The sequence below is a fragment of the Giraffa tippelskirchi genome, chromosome 1 (assembly GCF_054371585.1).
Source record: "Giraffa tippelskirchi isolate mGirTip1 chromosome 1, T2T-mGirTip1v1.2.pri, whole genome shotgun sequence".
Classification (NCBI taxonomy): Eukaryota; Metazoa; Chordata; class Mammalia; order Artiodactyla; family Giraffidae; genus Giraffa; species Giraffa tippelskirchi.
Window position 1 is genome coordinate 93,422,732 of NC_137275.1, and position 20,560 is coordinate 93,443,291.

At 36.7% G+C, this 20,560-nt stretch overlaps 1 protein-coding gene and 1 non-coding gene across 4 annotated transcripts in view; both read right to left on the bottom strand.

The window, feature by feature from the left end:
- The window catches only part of COL25A1 (collagen type XXV alpha 1 chain), a 499,505-nt gene that overhangs the window by 236,708 nt on the left and 242,237 nt on the right, over positions 1–20,560 (bottom strand). For 2 of the 3 annotated variants that reach the window (XM_081556824.1, XM_081556908.1), the window contains exons 3-4: positions 12,577–12,621; positions 10,545–10,552 (exon numbers count right to left, since the gene is read on the bottom strand). In XM_081556824.1, coding sequence (XP_081412950.1) covers positions 10,545–10,552; positions 12,577–12,621 — 53 coding nt within the window. Of the gene's footprint in view, positions 1–10,544; positions 10,553–12,552; positions 12,622–20,560 lie in introns of all 3 variants that reach the window. The other variant, XM_081556987.1, reaches the window with a different exon arrangement.
- TRNAC-GCA (transfer RNA cysteine (anticodon GCA)) lies at positions 4,109–4,181 on the bottom strand. The gene has a single exon. It is a non-coding gene; the product is annotated as a tRNA-Cys (tRNA).

The following is a 20,560-nucleotide window of genomic DNA, read 5'->3' on the forward strand; positions in this document are numbered from 1 at the left end:
AAAGTAAGTCTGTATGAAATGGTGATGCCATATCAACTTTCCAGACATGAAGATCCAGTGATTAGAGGCTTAACTTTAATATGCAAAGTAGAGGGTTGGATGGAGATGGAGGGGGGCATCTGGATAAATAATCCTGCACAACTGGAAGTGGAAGTTTAGGTCATTTCCTATGTGAGGACATAGAGGGCATATTGGATAATGGTCAGACTACCTGAAGGGAAACCACAAGCTGATTAGTTCCACTCCAAGGGATGGTTTTTAAAAAGCAGTTCTTATTCTTTACCATTGATTAGAAGTCTAAATGAAAAGCTACATATGGTGAAAGATATATCCATCCAGCCATTACAACAGAAGCGCGATAAATTATCCAGGGTGCCTGCAGAGAACCCTCTAATCCACTCTTTCAATTTTCAGTCTCACCTATGAAAAAGTCTGAAACTGTATGCCAATTGGTTGTTAATAATGCACTCTGGGAGGGAGCAAGTTGAAACTGTTCCCCAAACTGCAAATCAAGACACAAAGCATGTGTGTCTACTACCGTGTAATGAAACGATATATCAGAACAAAAGATGGTGTCTGCAGTACAGGACGAAAGTATGCTTTTATGTGTCCTCTGAAATCCATGACTCTGGGTACCAAAGCTCTGGAGCACTTATGTTTCTACTCCCAGAAGAGTATGCTAACATAGATGTAGCTAACGGAAGCCTCCAAAAGGAAGTTTGTGATATGAAATTTAAAATAATTGTTTTTAAATTTGTAGTTTCCAGATTGGGTTTCTGCTGCGCCTGCCAAACATTCTTCCTTTTCTGTGGGTTAGCTACACAAATATGGATCTCATTTGTTTATTGATAGGAAGACATGGTGACTCAGCTGCTTTGTAAAGACACATCGGTTTTCCTATTTCTACTCTTCTTCCACAGAACACTGTAAAATGGGACCAGTCCGAAGCTGGGGGAAAGGGAGAGCACAGCAGGGCTGGGACTAGGAAGAGCAAGCCCCTCACCTCTCTGGTTTGGTCTGCAGCTCAGGCTGCTCCCCTGGGACCTCCTGACTCCTGCTCACTTCAGTCCTGGGCCAGCTCAGGCCACTCCATTCCTGTCCTTTTTCTCAATCTGGATATGGGCTCCAATCAGACTTCAGCGTCATCTCCTTCCCTAATCTGCTCTTCTTTCTTTAGTTTCTGTCCTGTAGTCTGCACTATTATTCTCCAGAACAAAGCCTGAGAATCACGCCTACTTCTCTCTCCTCCTCATCCCTTCACCTAGTCACACATCTTGCCATTTCTACCTCATCAATACACCCTGAATCTATCCCTTTCTCTATATCTCTCCAGGCCCTTTTATTTTTCATCTGAATAATTGCAACTATATCTTAACTATCTCTCTCTCCCCATTTGTCTTCCTCCCATTCTTTAGCAAGAGTGATCTTTCTAAAATGTCTGTCTGATCATGCTACCCAACTTCTTAAATCCTTCAGATTCCATACTTTTAGGATAATTACTTAGCATGGCATGCAAGGCCCTTTACAGTCTCTGCTTTTTATTTACTTCCTCATCTTCTCCTCAAACTTTACATTTCAACCTTATTTAATATGCAGTTTCCCCAAATGCCTTTCTTTCTTGTATCACAAAGGCTTTTAACATGCAACCTCCATGAAAACATTGCATTATTTATTAATAAGATTTTTCATATTGACAACACTGTGACTTACATTCAGAGGCATCCTGATCTCTTTCCCACCCAAATTTGGATGATTTACCCCTCTATGATTCTCCCATTGTACCTCAATATATCCTGAGCATATTTTTCACATAACATTGCTATGTTCTTGGTTTGTTTTGTTCCCACTAGACTCTAAGGTTTTTGAAGGCAGTGGGTATGTTTACTTGCTATTGTATCCCCATCATATACAGCAGAGAGCATGGCAAATATTAGGCACACAAAATGAGTTTGACGAATGAATCAGTGAATGAATGGGCACTAAATTTTAAATAACTTTATGAACTAATTATTAATAACCCTTTAAAGTCCCTCTTGCCTCTATATCTTATGATTTCATCCTTTATTCATTTCTTATCACACAGAAATAATTTCTATTAACACATTCTGCAAAAATACAAGCTTGAGACATATATATGTATTTTTTAGGCTGAAAACATTAACGCATAAAGAAACAAGAAAAAGTTTTATTTTATTCAACCCTAAGTAAATCTTAGGGTTAAATCTTAGGATCTTCCCTGTAGCTCAGACGGTAAAGAATCTGCCTGCAATGGAGGAGCCCCGGGTTTGATCCTTGGATCGGGAGGATCTTCTGGAGAAGGGAATGGCAATCCACTTCAGTATTCTTACCTGGAGAATCCCATAGACAGAGGAGCCTGGCAGGCTACAGTCCATGGGGTCGCAAAGAGTCCAACACGACTGAGTGACTAACACTACTACACTAGGTACATCTTAAGAAAGTATGAGGGCTGCGAAGATGAAAAGTGCCTCAGAAAGAATCATTCATAATGACTTTAAAAAAAGCCCTATAAGAACATTTAGGTAACCTGGGGCACTTTAGATTCCAAGGCTTGATGTCTTTTTAATTCCACCAAAGCAAGAACCAAAGTTTATTTCGTATCTAAAGGAGGGAATTCTTTCTTTGTTATAGTTTAGGACTCAATTCACATCAAGGAGAAGGCAATGGCAACCCACTCCAGTACTCTTGCCTGGAGAATCCCATTGACGGAGAAGCCTGGTGGGCTACAGTCCATGGGGTCGCGAAGAGTTGGACACAACTGAGTGACTTCACTTTCACATCAAACAAGCCACTTAGTTAACTTGGGCCAAATGTAGGTCAGCATCACAGCATATGATCAGAGATTAGGCAGGAGCCACTCTTTGTGTAAGAAGAAATCATAGCATTTTATGCAGCCAGTTTGGAAGAATGGAGACATTGAGGTCTTCTCTGCAATCATATGCTGCCAAAGAGTACTAAATGCTCAGTCATTCATAACGAAACAGTAATGTAGCCTTAAGTCACTCATTTGACCTTGTTCAAAATATCATATATGAACGCATATATGTGGAATCTAGAAAAATGGTATCTTATTGATGACCTTACTTGAAAAACGGTAATAGAGACACAGACATAGAGAACAAATGTAGGGACACCAAGGGAAGAAGTGAGAGAGTGGGATGAACTAGGAGATTGGGATTGCTGTACATACACTACTGATACGATGTATAAAATAGATAACTGATGAAAACCTACTGTAGAGCTCAGGGAAACCTACGCAGTGCTCTGTGGTGACCTAAGTGGGAAGGAAATCCAAAAAAGGGAGGATATATGCATGCATATAGCTGACTTACTTTGCTATACAGTAGAAACTAATACAACATTGTAAAGCAACTATACTATACTCTAATAGGAATTAGTTGTTTTAAATGTTCATTCAAAAATGTGTCCAAGAACAGTATTATGGACTCTATGGGAGAGGGCGAGGGTGGGATGATATGGGAGAATGGCACTGAAGCATGTAGATTATCATATGTGAAATGAATCGCCAGTCCAGGTTCAACGCATGATACAGGGTGCTCGGGGCTGGTGCACCGGGATGACCTGGAGGGATGGGATGGGGAGGGAGGTGGAAGGGGGGTTCTGGAAGGGGAACACATGTACACCCATGGTGGATTCATGTCAATGTATGGCAAAACAAGTACAATATTGTAAAGTTAAAAAATAAAAAATAAACTAATTAAAAAAAATAAAATAAAATAAATATTAAAAAAACCCAAAAACCAAAAATGTGTCCAAGCTGCTTTTCTCACAGCACTTTATTTTAGAGTGGCTTTCTTGACTATGGCTTGTTATTGCCTCATAAATCCATAGAAGTCATATAATTACTTCCCTAATTTGTTCTATTCATCATTACTGGTCTGTATAAACAGACAGCCTTAGGAATTTAGCCACACAACTAAGTATTTGGACAAAGTGAAGTGAAGTGAAGTTGCTCAGTTGTGCCCAACTCTTTGCAACCCCATGGACTGTAGCCTACAAGGCTCCTCTGTCCATGGAATTTTCCAGGCAAGAGTACTGGAGTGGCTTGCCATTTCCTTCTCCAGGAGGTCTTCCCGGCACAGGGATCGAACCTGGGTCTCCTGCATTGCAGGCAGATGCTTTACCGTCTGAGCCACCAGGGAAGCCAAAGAATACACAGAAGTGAAGTGAAGGACATATTTGGACATAAGATAGTCAAATAGGAAGAAGTGACATGCCACCCCATTTGTTTGTGGACTGGATATTGGAAAAACTATGCAGCTGCCCAATCAGCAACTAAAAGCAAAGACTTCAAAACTGAAGGGTTCACTTTTAAGAGTTCTGTTGCCTTGTGCTACCTGTTTCTTGTTTTTGTTTTTTATTTTTTAGCCTAAAAAGAAACACTCTTTTAGCTCTTCATTATTTCGTCCTCCATGAATCTTTGGAAGAGAAAAGATTCATCCCTAAATACTCACGTTTTTGTTTTAATTTGGGCTTCCCAGGTGGTGTAGTGGTAAAGGCTTGCCTGCCAATGCAGGGGAAGAGACTCAGCTTCAGTCCCTGGGTTGGGAAGATCCCCTGGAGGAGGGCATGGCAACCCACTTCAGTATCCTTGCCTGGAGAATCCCATGGACAGAGGAGCCTGGCGGGTTATGGTCCATAAGGTTGCGAAGACTCAGACACGACTGAAGTGACTTAGCATAGCAGCGTGTTTCCCACCACAAGAATGGCAGTTGCTCACTCTTAAAACCTTATAAAAGTAACTCTAAAAGTATATCATTTTTTCATAGAAGCATTAGTAAAAATTAAACTTGGATGTGAGACAATTGGGAATATGAAACAAGATAGATAACAGAACAGTTCCTAGTTGAGAAGGTCACCTTGGATCCACTGCAAGGTAGTGAAGTTGGTCAGTGGGATGGGAAATAGTAAGGAGAAGAAAGGCTGGGCTTCTCTGGTGGCTCATCAGTAAAGAATCTGCCTGCCAGTGAAGAAGACACAGGTTCAGTCCTTGGGTTGGGAAGATCACCTGGAGAAGGAAATGGCAACCCATTCCAGTATTGTTGGCTCTGGGAAATCCCACGGGCAGAGGAGCCTGATGGGCTATAGTCCATGGGGTCACAAAGAGTTGGACACAACTAAGCAACTAAACAACAACAGCTTAATAATGCTTTCAAATCGTGGTGTTGGAAAAGACTCTTTAGAGTCCTTTGGACTGCAAGGGGATCAAATCAGTCAATCCTAAAGGAAATCAACCCTGAATATTAATTGGAAGGACAGATGTTAAAGCTGAAGCTCCAATACTTTGGCCACATGAGGTTGAGTCAACTCACTGGAAAAGGTCCTGATGTTAGGAAAGACTGAAGGCAATAGGAGAAGGGGATGGCAGAGGATGAGATGGCTGGATAGCATCATTGACTCAGTGGACATGAATTTGAACAAACTTTGGGGGATAGTAGAGGACAGAGTCTGGTGTGCTGCAGTCCTTGTGGTCGCAAAGAGTGAGACAGGACTTAGCGATTGAATAGCAACAGGGAGAAGAAAGAGAAAACCATAATAGTGTCAGTTGGTGCTTGAAGATTTTGTAAGTACTTAGAGATAATAAGTCTTCATTATCAATGAAGGTATGAAGTAACTTGGGGAAGCTGGGGATCCTAACCTGGTGTTCATACCCTGTTTTTACAAACCACACCCTAAACTGTTATTTTGCTCTTATTTTGCTCTTTTTGCTCTTTTTTTCAAAAAAATATTTTCCCTTTCCTGTTTCTGTTCGAAGTTTCCAGTGATAATAGTTTTGATAAAATTTTTCTTTCTAAAATTTTACAAAGACAGAGATGACATTATTCCCCAAGCGATGTTATCTATATACATCTTTCTGGACATTGCTGGTTCTTTCAATTTCTTCAGGAATTATTTCCAGACAAGGCAGCAGAGATTGGCTACTCACCAACTTTGTTTAGCTTTTCGTCTGAGCCCACAGCTATATTTCTCTCTCTCCCTTGCAGTTAGGTGTGAAAATGTGACTTGACACTTGCCAAAGAAATGTGGTCAGAAATGATATAAACCATAAAATCTTGTACTTCAAGTGCTGGCCAAAAAAATCTTCCCACCTGACCATCCAATCTCTTTCTTTATTTCTCTTATCCAATGGCTTCATGCCTATGTGCAGGGTTACATCAGAACACACATGTGAAAGATGGTAGAGTCTTTGTGAGTCTGGATTCCTGCAAGAAGCCGTGCTCTTTATCATGTGTAAGAAATCAATGTCTATTGTGGTAAGCCACTAACATCTCCGAGTTTGTCTGTTAAAACAGCTAAAGTTATTCTAAAACAGATGGTATCCAGAAATAGACCAAAAGAAAGAATAATTTTGCAAAAATATATTGTCAATATTTTTGTATGTCTTTTCCTCCTCCTTCTCCTCCTCCTCTTTCTTTTTTTACTTTAGTGCCTTTATTTATCTCAGTTTTGGGATTTCTTTATCTCTTATCTCTGCTCCTTCCAGAATTTCAAAGTTCTGCTTAATCTGGCACTAAGTTTATGTAAACAATATCAGAGGAAGCGCTGAAACAAGTTGCCACTGAACTCATGTTCCCTCTTCAAACATGGCAGCTTGAACCACTCAAAACAGAAGACACTGTGGACATCTATTCTATGTAAGAATTACAGTTGTGTCTCTTTCTACCTTTTGTTCCAGGAGACAAGGTCTCAAAATGAACTACCCATCTGTGACAGCCTATAGTCATTCTATTATAACTCTGTTTTCAAACGGCCATTAAAAACAAATTAATTCTCCAGGTTTGCTTTGATTGCTTATCTGGTTTGTTATGGTGACTACATCTGAATTTATCAAGCCATTCCAGTATTTTCTAGGGATATTGTTTCCTACAAAATAAGTGCTTTGCTTCCCTCCAACAACAGTGGCATCTTATTATTATAGAAAAAGTAACAGCAACCACATAGTCAAAAGCACATTATTTGAGCCCAAATAGAAATAAAAATATTTTGATAATTAATCAAGAATATAGCAAAAGCAATTAAAAGAACGTTTGCGGAAAATCTCCATTACAATTTTATATTAAGTTTTCTCAACTCAAGAGCCAAAGCTCATGTCTTCACCAATTACTGCTGTTAGATGAGAATTAGATGATTTATAAGTGTGTTTTGAGTCAACAGCAGTATGAAAGATCACATACGAGATGTAAGATCTACAGGTAGCTAAGAAAAGCTTAAAATGAACCTTAGATAATAGAAGGTAGGATAAGATAAAACAAACAAACAAAAAAAGATATTTGCAAAGAAGGTAGTAACACTTAAAGTTTACTTGCCTAAAAACAACCTGTAGAAATATGGGGGTGCAGGGATGTGGGCTTTGAAGAGAAATAAACCTAGGTGCAAATTCCGATTCTGCTTCCTACTAGATGTCTGTCCTTGGGCTAGATTTACTTGACTTGCCTCACCCTCTGTTTCCTCCTCTGTAAAATGGGTGGGTATAATATATCTCTAGTTTACCGGGCTGACATGTTAAGTAGTTATTATAAACTGCAGTTATGGATGTATCTGGAAAATATTTACTATTGACCTAAAAGTCATATTGTTTTTTTTTCCAGTATGAAGTAAAGATATCAGAGTTTCTCATCTAAAAGTTCTACAGAGATTTCTTTTGCTAATTCATCTACCACATTGGCAGAAATAGCATTGTAAGCTTAACTTGGCTAAAGTTTGCTTCATTCATCTGTCAACAAGATTCCGGGCTTCAAATCAATTGTTGACAATTGCTGAAGGTGGACAGAACAGAACAGGCTGCACCCTGGTGTTGTATTTCACACCTTGGAGGGTTCTACTCTACTAACAATAACATCATATCTTTGTCAGTCAGGCACAATTATAGCATTCCATAGACTGATACAAATGAAAAAGCCAGTTAAAACAGATCTCCTGACTCTGTTCTGGCCACTGTTATAGGACTTGTTTGATTCTGTTACATGGGAAGCAGAATGGCACCTCCTTTGGGGACAAAAGGACAGAGAGAGGGCGTCTCCCACTGACTCTAAAAAGTCAAAACTAGTGCACAGTTTGCTACATTCAAAAATGCTGAAGTTATTTTGTACATTTTGATCATACTCTTTGCTCTTATTGAAACATAAATGTGTTTTTGAGATATCCAAAATAGAAGGTATAATTTCATGCCACCTAGAATCAGGTAACACAGTTGTCAGGCAAATCATTCTAGCAAATACATTTGTAAAATCCAAGCTAGGTACTCCAAGCACTTGCATGGATTTCTTTAGAGCAGTGTTTTAACACATATTACTTTTATAAGAAAGAAAATAGAAAAAAAGCACCTGATATTCACATAAAAATAAATTACATACATTATCATAAAATCGTTCCACTGCAGCTGTTTATAGCAAAGATTCCTGTGGTAGCAATATCTTTTTGTCAAAATGTATAAGGCTGAGTAAAAAGCTGAACAACTTCCTTAAGAGTATATCGATATGTGGGATCTATTTCAAGTTTTATTTTAAGTTTTAAATTATAAACGATCTCATTATGCAAGATATAGAAACTGACAGAAGTAACACTCCATCCACAAATAATTCTACTGTGATATTGCCGAGTTTTCCAAATATATCAAATAAATATGTTAATGTAAGGTTTCTAAATTAAATTTTATTAAGTGTTTTTCCCTCCTCAATCTCACTTGAGAGTGTTACTGCAGGAGGGCCATGAGTATACTCATGAGTTCGAGGAAGAAAGATAATGTGGTAAGCAGAAAGTATTTAGAATCGGATATATCTAACTGAATTCAAACTTTGCAAATCCTCTTTAGCTGTACATGCGTGCCTGCTAATTCGCTTCAGTCGTGTCTTACTCTTTGCAACCCCATGGACTGTAGCCCACCAGGCTCCTCTGTCCATGGGATTCTCCAGGCAAGAATACTGGAGTGGATTGCCATGCCCTCCTCCAGGGAATCTTCCCGACCCAGGGATCCAACCCACATCTCTTATGGCTTGTGCGTTGGCCAGCAGGTTCTTTACCACCAGAGCCACCTGGAAGGCCCAATTGATAATTAACCTCCATAAGTCTCAGTTTCCTTGTTGAAAAATGGTAATGTTTAGGGATATTAATGATAATGGGAATGGTAACATCAGAGACAAAATAAACGTTATGTAAAGTGCCTAGAATATTGCCTGCCATATACAGGGGCTTAAAACACATTAGTCCTCTTTTTAAATATATAATTTAAAAAAGTGAAATCAATTGAAATCTTTTAGAGTAGAGAGCCTACACTAATAGAAAGCCCCCCAAAAAGCAGGAGCCACACGGCTGTCTAAATTTGTGAAGGACCAAAGAGGAAATTCTAGCATCCTGAACATCATCATAAGGCAGAGATGAAATAGAACTACCTCTCGCCTTCCTAATACGTACATCCACAAAAAGAAGCCCTGAACATTCTATTCTGGATGTAATCTCCAAGGTTTCCTTTGAGTGGTAGTGGTTTGTTTCTAGTTTAAAAGACAGAGGTTTAAATATGAAGCCAAAGACCTGGGGCATGCCATCTGCCTAGCATTAAGCAAGAGCTGAAAGTCAGTTACAGAAAAACAGTCATTTCTAAGATGATTTATGTTCCATCCTTGAACATGGCAGGAAGACTGCAAAAGATATTTGGAAGCCAATGCTTCCTCTGAATCAAGTAAACGAGGATATGCTAAGCCCCTCTCCCTGGACCAAGCTAGCCTGTTACAGAAGTTGTGAACCCTGGAGCACAATGGCTATTCGGGATGAGAAAACATCTCAAGGCCAATGATCACTGCTACTGTAAACGTACAGCTCACAGTACAGCACTGGGGTCAGACGACAGATATCCAGGATATTACTCAAAAACACATCTAGCTCAAAGCTGACAAGATAATCTGTTCCTGTGAGTCCAAAGCAGACTGGAATGCTGCAGCTATGACCCTACTCAAGGAAAGAAAAAAGAAAGTGCAACTCTCCCAGGGCCCCAACTCAAGCTCTTTATGCAGGCAAAACTCCAAGGGACTTCAAAGGGAGTGTTGCCTATGGAGTGAGCCTGGACCAAGCCCTCCGGGGGTATCACTTCCGTGATCATGTTGCCATCCACATTTCGTGTACTGGCAAATGTAAATATTTCAGATACAGGCTTAAACGAATGAAAGAAGTGTGAAAGAGCTTGGGGGTTTGCTCTTGAAGAAACCTCAGGATTCCAGGAAAAACATTTAATATCAGGAGATTCATAAGTTATTCCAAAATTACCAAGAGAATAATTGGTTTGTGATTATACTAAAAATAAAGTTTTTTTTAATTGACACATGCTGTACTCTAACACATCATATGATCACAAAATAGTATACTTAAAAAAAATAATTTCCCAAAGTTAAATACTAAAGGTCAGCAACATTTTTCTAATTGAAATGCAGACTATACTTTGATATTTTAACAAAGTTTTAACATACGTGGTCCTGATTAACGCAGAAGAGCCAAAATTCAGCAAATATACTTACAGGAGGACCTATGGTCGGAGGAGAGTGGAGAGAATAAGAAAAAGAGGAGAAGTAAATTAGTGAATATGCCAAATAGTAAAATGACATAAAACATTAGAGCATCATCATAATCATCAACATAATCCAAGAGACACAGAAGTCACTTAAGAATTCAGTGATTCTTAGTCATTTTTTGATCATGGATCTATAAGACCATATCAGAAAAATACATTTACATCTATGTGCCCACAAAATTTTATGTAAAATTTCAAGGAATATTCAGATTCCCTGTGACCTGTTTGTGAATTACCAAGAGGTTCATGTATTTTAAGCAAAGATTGTCTAATTTATATATCCAAAATTTAGATAACATGAATCAGGAGGGTCTTTAGTCTTCATGATTGACCAGTTGTAAATAATTGATCGACAATTTTCTTGAATTTGGTAAAATGGCTAAATCAGAAATGTACCATTATTTTTTTTAAGGATCTTTACTTTTTAGTAGTATTTTCAATCTATAAAAGGCTAAGTCCTGATGTTTATATGTTTCTTTAAAACTGTGTATTCTCATCAAAATAAGGCAAAGTCTAAGAAAATTTCAATATTTCACACACCATATGCTCAATTAAAGCACCAGTTCTCAGTAGTCAGAAAGTTGGGAATTTTTATATTTTTATATTCGATTTTTATATTTTCTGTAAAATTGCCTAAGTACAACTTTTCACTTTTTTCCCCTTAATCATCTTTCTTTCTTTTGACGCAAATATCAATTCAGTGATTATTTAGGTCCACCAATGTTTTATCATTTTTTTCCTTGAAAACAAATTTATAAAGCATCCTCTATTATAAACCTTCACAATTCATGAGGGGGATATCTATATAACTTTCCAATTATTTAGAGTGAATGAGGTTTAAAGATAACTTTGAGAATTTCTTTAAAGGAATTAAGCAGGTACTTTTTCATACAACCTTTTTACTTTGACAGAATTTTTCCAAGATGGAGCAGATGAGACAAAAACCCAATCTTCTTTCTTATCTTTTTGATGGGTTAGTATTTCCACTTTTGTAACCCTTAGTGGATTGTTTTTAATGCTAATAAGTACTTGTAGGTAGCAAATACTGAAAAACAACATTTCTTACTAAAATCAGACCTTTAATTACCTTCCTCTTATCTTTCAAGAAAGAACTGATACCCTGTTAAGACTTCACATTTACATTTACATTTTTGGAGTCTTAGACTTTATAAAGTATTAGTAATACTGTAATTGAACACACTCATTTGAATATCTTGGTTTCAAAAAAATAGTTTTTATTTGACTTTGCATATAGGGATTTGGCCTGAAACCAAAAAAAAAAAAAGAAAAACACTGAAATGGGTATCAGGACAATTGGTTGTGCTTCAGGTTATGCTCATAAAAAAAATTGCATGGGCTTTGCTAAACCACCTGATCGCTCTGGGCCACCATTTCCTCAACTAGAAAATGAAAACTCTGGATTGATTACTAAGGCTCCTGTCATCACTAAAATGCTATGGCTATACAAGAGGAATAAAAATTCTCAAGTTTTGAAAAGAATGAGGGTAGAAGCATGACAAAATTTTACCAGTTGGCTAAAATAATAATAATCTTTCCAAGACATATGCCCTGGTGTCCCAAGGTGGATGTTTCTGCAAAGAACCTGCCCTGACTGACCACCTATGTAGATGGAAAGCAGGTGATGTTGTCGCACTGTGTGTGGTAAGAAATTCTCCACTGCACACTGAAGGGGCAGATTTAACCTGACACTGTAAACAAGCCAAAATAGGGTGCCAGGGGTTATTAAACTGTAATTAATAACATTTTGCAAACGTCTCCTTCCTACAGCTAGATAGAAATAAGATAAAAAAAAAATTTCTAGATGTAGCAGAGAAGATTTAAACATCACACACACACACACACACACATATGCATGGACACAACACCCAACAAAACAATATAATCACTAATTAGGAGGAACAGATGTGGGAACCTAACCAGGATATGAATGACACAGGACAGCTGAAAGAGAGACTTACCAGATTCTCCTCTTCGGCCCCTCTTACCTCGTTTCCCTGGAGGACCTGAAAGACAAAGAACAATTTTTGGAATTTTTTATTCCAAAATGGCTAGTAAATGATTTCTATATATTTTATCACTGTTTTAACTAACATGAAAAGGACCAGAGATTTGTAAAGGCTAACTTTGTCTCTGGTATTCCAGCATAACTCTTTAGCTTCATTTAATTATAAAAGCTGTCCTAGATCTCTAACCAATGACGTGTTACTTAGAAACACTGAAGATTCGGAATTTTTGCTCATCCTGCCTAGATATCATCAGTAAGAAAGGGTTTGTAAGAAATTTCATGTGTCTTAGGAAAATTTCTTTTCTGAAGATTTCAGTATATTAATAATTAAAAGCACTAAGTAAAAGTGATTACAGTTTCTCTTCAGTCACATTCATCAGACTTCTTTTGAAAATATTTAGTTGGCAGTTAGTTAAATGTATGTACTAGTAATGTAAATAATCTTTACAAATATTTCTATCTTATTAAACATTATTATTTTATTTATTATTAAATGTGAATTTTTACATATTGGAGTTTCTCTAAGAACCCACTGACTTAAAATCAGAATGCTTTTAATTGGAAAGCATTTAGGGAGTAACTATTGGTCTCATTTTTCTAAGGGGCTAGCTCATTATTGTCATTCAATAAGTGTTTAGTCTTTATGATGATCTCATATTAAAAAAGAGAAAAAACTCTTTTTTTCAGTGAGTTGCCTATGAAGACCACCAAGCTAGTATGTGTCAGACTTGCACATGTTTCTAGACATTCATGGATTTCAAGCCAAATTATATAATTTCTGCTCTCATTTCCTTGGTTAGGAACAGCTCCCACTGAATTATGATCCTGGTAGATAGAAGAGAATAATCAGCTCACAGTGAGAATTGATATCTTATTATATTTGCTGGGACAAAGAAGCCAAGGAAAATACAGAACTGCCTGGTTTTGAAGAACAAGTTGCAAAGGTGGATTAATGACTTCTAAACTCTAAGTGCAAGGCACACAAGCACGGGTTTTGCACCCAGGTGACTCTTACTGTAATCCTGAGCCACTGACTTCCACATGGAGACACCATCAAAGGAAATAAAGACATCAGCGGGCCAGATTAGTTTCCCAGCAAGCCCTTAGACAGAGTAAGTCTGGCCATCTGTGTTTTCTAAGAGGTTTAAAAACCAATCAAACAATAAAACCAATTGAAAATATTAGGAGAAGCAGTTTGAAGCAGGGTTCAAAAGTGTCATTTGAAATTCCAGATTTCTTTCTGTATTGTGGAATAAAGAGAGATTTTCATCAGACTCAAGGTATTTTTGGCCAGATGGGGAGCATAAGGAGAAACATAGAAACAGGTAAATAAACCCAGGGAATCCTAATAGGTATGAAAAATATACATTTATATACACACTCAAAAACACACATATTCATATATATATTGATGAATTCTGATATATATAATATACAATGTCCTTTGGATTAGGAATCAGAATTTTTATATCACAAAATTACTTTAAGTAAGAAGTGTTTAGCAACTACTAGATACTTATGTTGTCTGTGATCTGCATAGTTAGGACTATAGGTCCTCATGTGTTAGATATATATCTGCTCTGAAGAAGCAAAGAAGTTGAAAAGATTAAAATAACATGCATGAAAAACTCATTAGTGGTATGTTGTAAAGATGGCACATGAGTTTATGCTCTGATTTGTTCCTTCTACTCTAAAAGAGTCAATTATAAAAAGCAAAAAACATTTAGAAGTATTTGTATTTGAAAAAGATGGGCATGTCCGCAGGCCAGAAATAGATCAGAAATGCAAAGTGGAGAGGAGAGATAAAGCATGAACCTGCCTTGTCCTAGTTCTAGGCGTAGAAATGGTGCCCATGGGTTCTATCCCTGAAGAATAAATGCTCAAAACTTCTCTCATCAGAGCCAGACTCACTTTTTGAAGCTGGGGGCTTATAAACGCTGAAGAGAAGCTGAAAAAAACCTAGATCTCTGGAATATAGATATAATCTGTCAGTTGGAAAATGAAGTAAGCCTTTGTTGTTTTTATACCTAATTCTGTGATATTCCCAACATAAATCTGGCACAGGAGTCCTGAAATGCCATTTTAAGACAAATCTGGTCTAGAAAGCTGGGAGGTCAGGTAAAGACAAACATAAAATGATTAGGTAAGAAAGGGTGAACACAGAGAAAAGAAAGGTAAACACACATACAGAGAAAACTATATACCCACAGATACACTCAAAACCGCCTACTTAACAAAGGGTATAGAAATCAAAGTTCCAAAACATAAGAAGAAATCTAATGCTAAGAAAGGTAGCACTCAATAATAAAATCATGGATTTGTTTCAAGTAAAATTAATTAATTTTAAGAAACCATCAGACAAAGATTAGTATGTTAATTGTGCTGTAAGAGATAAACGAAGTAACATCCATTAAAGAGCAAGGGATTTTAAATATCAACAAGGAAAAAAGGAACAAGTGGATTTGAAAGAAAATCCTTTAGAAACCTTGAAAATGGTCATTGAAATTAAAAAAAGAAAAGATAAATCTATTAAATGCTAGTCTGGATATGGTTGAAGAAGGAATAGATTTGGAAGATGTAGAATGCAGCCCAGAGAGACAGACCCATTATCTATCTATGTATCTAACTATCCACTATGGTCTGAATGTAAGTGTATCATGCAAATTCACAGGTTGGGATTCTAACCCCCAAAGATGATGATATTAGGAGTGAGGTCTTTTGGAGGTGTTTAAATCATGAAGCTGGAGCCCTCATGAATGGAACTTATAAAAAAGACCCCATAGAGCCCCCAGTCCCTTCCACCATGTGAGGACACAGTGAAAATTCACCAGCTATGAACCAGAGAAAGGGCCCTCATTCAAAGGTGACCATGCTGGCACCTTGATCTTAGACGTCCCAGCCTTCAAAACATGAGAAATAAATTTCTGTTGTTTATAAGCTACCCATCTGTGGTATTTTATTATAGTAGCCCAAACAGAATAAGACTCTGTCATCTATCTATCTAGCTATCTACTTACCTATCTATCCATCCATCCATCTATTGTTGTTGCTGTTGTTTAGTCATTAAGTCTTGCCTGACTCTTTTGCGACCCCATGGACTGTAGCCTGCCAGGCTCCTCTGTCCATGGGATTACCCAGGCAAGAATACCGGAGTGGATTGCCATTTCCTTCTCCAGGGAAATCTTCCTGATCCAGGGATCAAACCTGCGTCTCCTGCATTGGCAGGCAGGTTCTTTACCACTGAGTCACCAGGGAAGCCCCATCCATCAATGCTAAGAGGAAAAATTTTACTTATAAGAGAACTCAAAAGAAGTGATAGGGAAGCCTTTGTTTAAGAGATAATATTTGAGACTATTCCAGAATTAAAAATAGGAGATCTAAGATAGAACTTATACTCAAGTGGCAAGTAAAAATAAATCACACAAACACGAAGGAGAAACTTAGAAATATTCTAGGATAAAGAAAAAAATGTTAAGAACTACCAGAGAGAAGATTACCATGGAAGATACTTAAACTGACTGCTGTCTTATTCAAAACAATGGTGCCAGAAGGGCCCAGATCTGATTTTTATGAAAAGTTTTTGGAGCTTATAATTATATCTGTTTATTGGAATTACTTTATCACTTTCTTCGTAAATATTTCTTTTAAATATTAATAGTAGAATTTATCAAGTTAAAAACAATAGATTATATAAATATCTAATAATAATTTGAAACAAACTTTAAAAAATATTTTTAAAGTATCAGATTATAAAAGAATGATCAAAGAAGCAATATATTTGAAGAAATCAAGCAACAAAGTTAAGGGGACTCCTTGGCAGTCCAGGGGTTAGGACTCAGTGTTTCCAGAGTCATGGGCCTGGGTTCTATCCTGGGTGGAGAACTAAGATGCCGTAAGCCGTGTCAGGAAGAAAAAAGAACATGTTTGCCTTAAATACTTAATTTGAAGACTTACAGAAAGTTGCTTATTATTTTGAGAGTTGAGAAAAAAATAGTCTAAGGAAACTGAAAAGATATTGGGTAAGACAGATACCTATTGACTAGGACAAGGTTTTCCAAAGAGTTTCATAATATTTGAGAGAAAAAATGAAGCTAAGCTAAGCTATGAGAAATGAGAATCTAAACCCTATTGGATTTACAAAGAAAATACTAGACTTGAGAAGAGCATGTTATAATATGTAAGAAACAGAAGACTGGAATGAGCACTAGACTGATCTTGTGAACTAATAAATTACACAAAGCGCACAGTGACACATAAAAGACCTTGTGTACAAAGAAAATAAACAGAAGTTTTTAAGAAGTCTACCGTGCAGATAATTTGATATCACTTTTGAATTTAAAGCAAAATTAATTAAAAATGATATGCATGGAATGAATTGGACAATGGACAGCTGGCAGATCACCAGAGTGAAAAAATTAGAAAAGACAAATGATAGATGCTTCCCAGACCAGACCGATGTTAACAATAGTTAACATTAGTTGAAAAAGATAATGACCATTCCTATTCCAAACTGAGTGATGAAGTGTCAGCCAGGCATGAGCTGTAAGAACAAATATAGAAGCCGGAACCTGACTCTTATTCACTGAATTTGGCCAGATCCTTGCAGCACAAATTCTGAGTGAATTTTCTCAGCAGAAAAACATGACTCTACAAAAGAAACTGATTCAAGAACATGAATGAGAAGAGGAAAAGCAGAAGCTATCAGCAACAGAGGAAGTAAAAACCTACGAAGAGACAATTCGTGAAATAAAGAATAAATTATAGAAAACAGAGGGAGGTGATAAAACCAGACTGCTCTTCATAATAAGAAAATTCATGGCAACTGATACTGTTCACGCTTCAGAAAGACTTTTTGCTTGAAAGATGGTACAAAGACTGTCAGCCTGAGACATAAATTAGTAAAAATGAGCCATAATGGCAATGTTTTACAGACCAGTGTTGACAACTTCAACTGCAGACAGATCAAGGTCATCAAATCACATCATAGCAAGGTGTCTTAAGCCAACCCAGTTCTTTTGGCCCACAACTAATATTGTTGGAGCCCACTACTCCTCAGTAATGATGTACCTACCTGTGATAAGGCTATTCTCAAAGGTTAGAGATGTATCTAGAAATTAACATATGCCTATATATGGGTCTTCCAATGGTCTTGAGGGTGGGTAGTTATTACAGGTATCTATAATACTCTTTTCTGGTTTATCAGATACATTAACAAAACCTGTCAATTCTCTTATGACATGGGTTGTTTACTCTTCTCCACTCCTAGTAATATTTTAAGCTGAACTGAAATAGATAGGTACTTTGAGAAGAGATTTTTTTTTTTAACTGGAATTCTATTTGTATTAAAAAATATTTTTACCTCTAATAAACATTTGCAATTAAATACACACGAAGCATTCAAGAAAAGTTTCAGGATTCATAATTGGCTGGGTATTTTGTTTTAACCTCTGGCTTTCTATTTCAACATACATTTCTGCTGTGTGTGCTTTTCAGGGAGAAAAAAGGCGGATAGAAACAAAGGGAAGAAATCGACTAAAATGGATTACAGACTTAAATATAAAAGCTGAAACTGTAAAACTCCTAGTAGAAAATACAGAGGGAAAGTTTCTTGACATTGGCCTTGCAATGATTTTTTGGATATAACACCAAAAATATAAGCAACAAAAGCAAAAAAACTCCCCAAAACAGGGTTATACCAAACTAAAAAAATCTCAACTACAGGATAGAAGAAAATATCTTCAAGTCATGGATGTGATAAGGGGTTAATGTCCAAAATATATAATGAACTCCTACAAGTCAATAGCAAAAAGCCAAATTATCCAATTTAAAAAAAATGGGCAAAGGACCTGAATAGACATTTTTCCAAAGAAGACATAACAAATGGCAACATAGATTTGAAAGGGTGGTCAACATCATTAATTATCAGATAAATGCAAATCGAAACCACAAGGAAGTATCACCTCACATCGTTAGGATGGCTACTAGTCAAGGGGAAAAAAAGATAAGTGTTGGAGAGGGTATAGAGAAGAGAACCCTGTTACACTATTGGTGGGAATGTAAGCTGATGCAGCCACTACAGAAAACAGTATGGAGGTTTCTCAAAAAATTAAAACTAGAACTACCATATGATCCAGAAGTCCCACTTGTGGGTATTTATCCAAAGAAATTGAAATCAAAATCTCAAAGAGATACCTGTACTCCCATATTCATTGCAACATTTTCCACAACAGCCAAGATACGGAAACAAATGTCTATTGACAGATGAATGATGGATAAAGAAAATGTGTGGTATATATCATACATATATATATATACATATATATATGTATGTATGTATGTATGTATATGCAATGGAAAATTAAAGAAGGAAATTCTGGCATTTGCAGCAACATGGATAGATCTGAAGTACATTATGCTAAGTGAAATAAGCCAGAAACAGAAAAACAAACACTGTACAATCTCATTTATCTGTAGAATCAAAAACAGTCAAACTCACAGAAGCAGAGAGTAGTGGTTGTTGCCAGGGGATAGAGAAAAGGAGAGATTATGGTTAAGAAGTACAGGGTTTTAATTATGCCAGATAAATAAATTCTGGAGATCTACCATACAACATAGTGTCTATAGCTAATAATTCATTGCTAAAATTTGCTAAGAGGGTACATCTTATGTTATATTCTTACCACAAAATAATGATAATAATGGTGAATGGTATGGGAGAGGATGGATTATCTATGCCTTTATGATGGTGATGGTTTCACAGATGTATACCTATTCCAAGCTCATCAACTTTTCCACATTATATGTACAGCTTTTGACATATCACTCATACTTCAATAAAAGTTCTTTCTTTAAAAAAAGAAACAAAGCAAAGACTCATGCTTTTGGTGACTGTGCTTAGGTCTGTTGTCATCAAAACCTGAGGACAGGGAGAATAGTAGTCATCTCATTATAAAAATGACCTAATGGTTACTAATGGCCTGAGTCATTAGGGAATTAATTCTTGACTGAATTTACATGAAGGCAGGTAATACATGCATAAACTAATGGTTCAATAAATACTAGCTCCCTCTTTTGCTTTATTCATATTCTTTTTATATTTAGTCATAAAGCGATCATAAAATATTTGATTATTTGATAAGAAACACTGATTATATGTGTGAATGAAACTGTGACAGATTAACATTACCTTCCATACATGGTAGGTATATTGTCAAAGTGGCAATTTAGGGTAATAAAAAGAATATGAAGCAGAGAGTTAAAAGACTTAGGTTTTCAGTAATGTGTAAATTGACTAACTTCCAATTAACCTCTTTGATTTTGGTGTGCCAAAAAAATCTGGTAAATGGCATTAACTTCACTACATTTATATGATTATCTTGAGGGTGAAAACTAAACGGCTTTCTACATTATGTTAACTGTCTCCCTTATTTTTCATTATTGCAGCAAAACTTATAAGCTATTTCTGTGCTAATAATACTGTCACACTGTCTATAAAAATAGCAAGACTTCTAAACAATTCTACCTATTTAATAAAAAGCTAAAACCTCTTAGAAGAAGTTTCATCTCTAGAAACATGGAAATTCTTTAAGGACATCAGAGAAAGTACCACAAAGTACTTCATGACTGTCCCTTGATATCCACAGGGAAATCAGTTCCAGGACACCCTTCAGACACTAAAATCTTTGAATGCTCAATTTCCTACATGAAACAGTGTAGCATTTTCATGTAACCCATGCACATTCTCCTGCATGATGTAAATCATCTCTAGATCACTTTCAGTACATAATAAATACAATAAAATGCTATGTAAATAGTCACTGGTGTTCAAGTTCTGCTTTGAACTTTCTAGAAATATTTTTCTCATCTTTTCCATCCACAGTTGGTTGAATCCACAGAACCCACAGACACAAAGGGCCAACCGTACCCTTATCCATAAT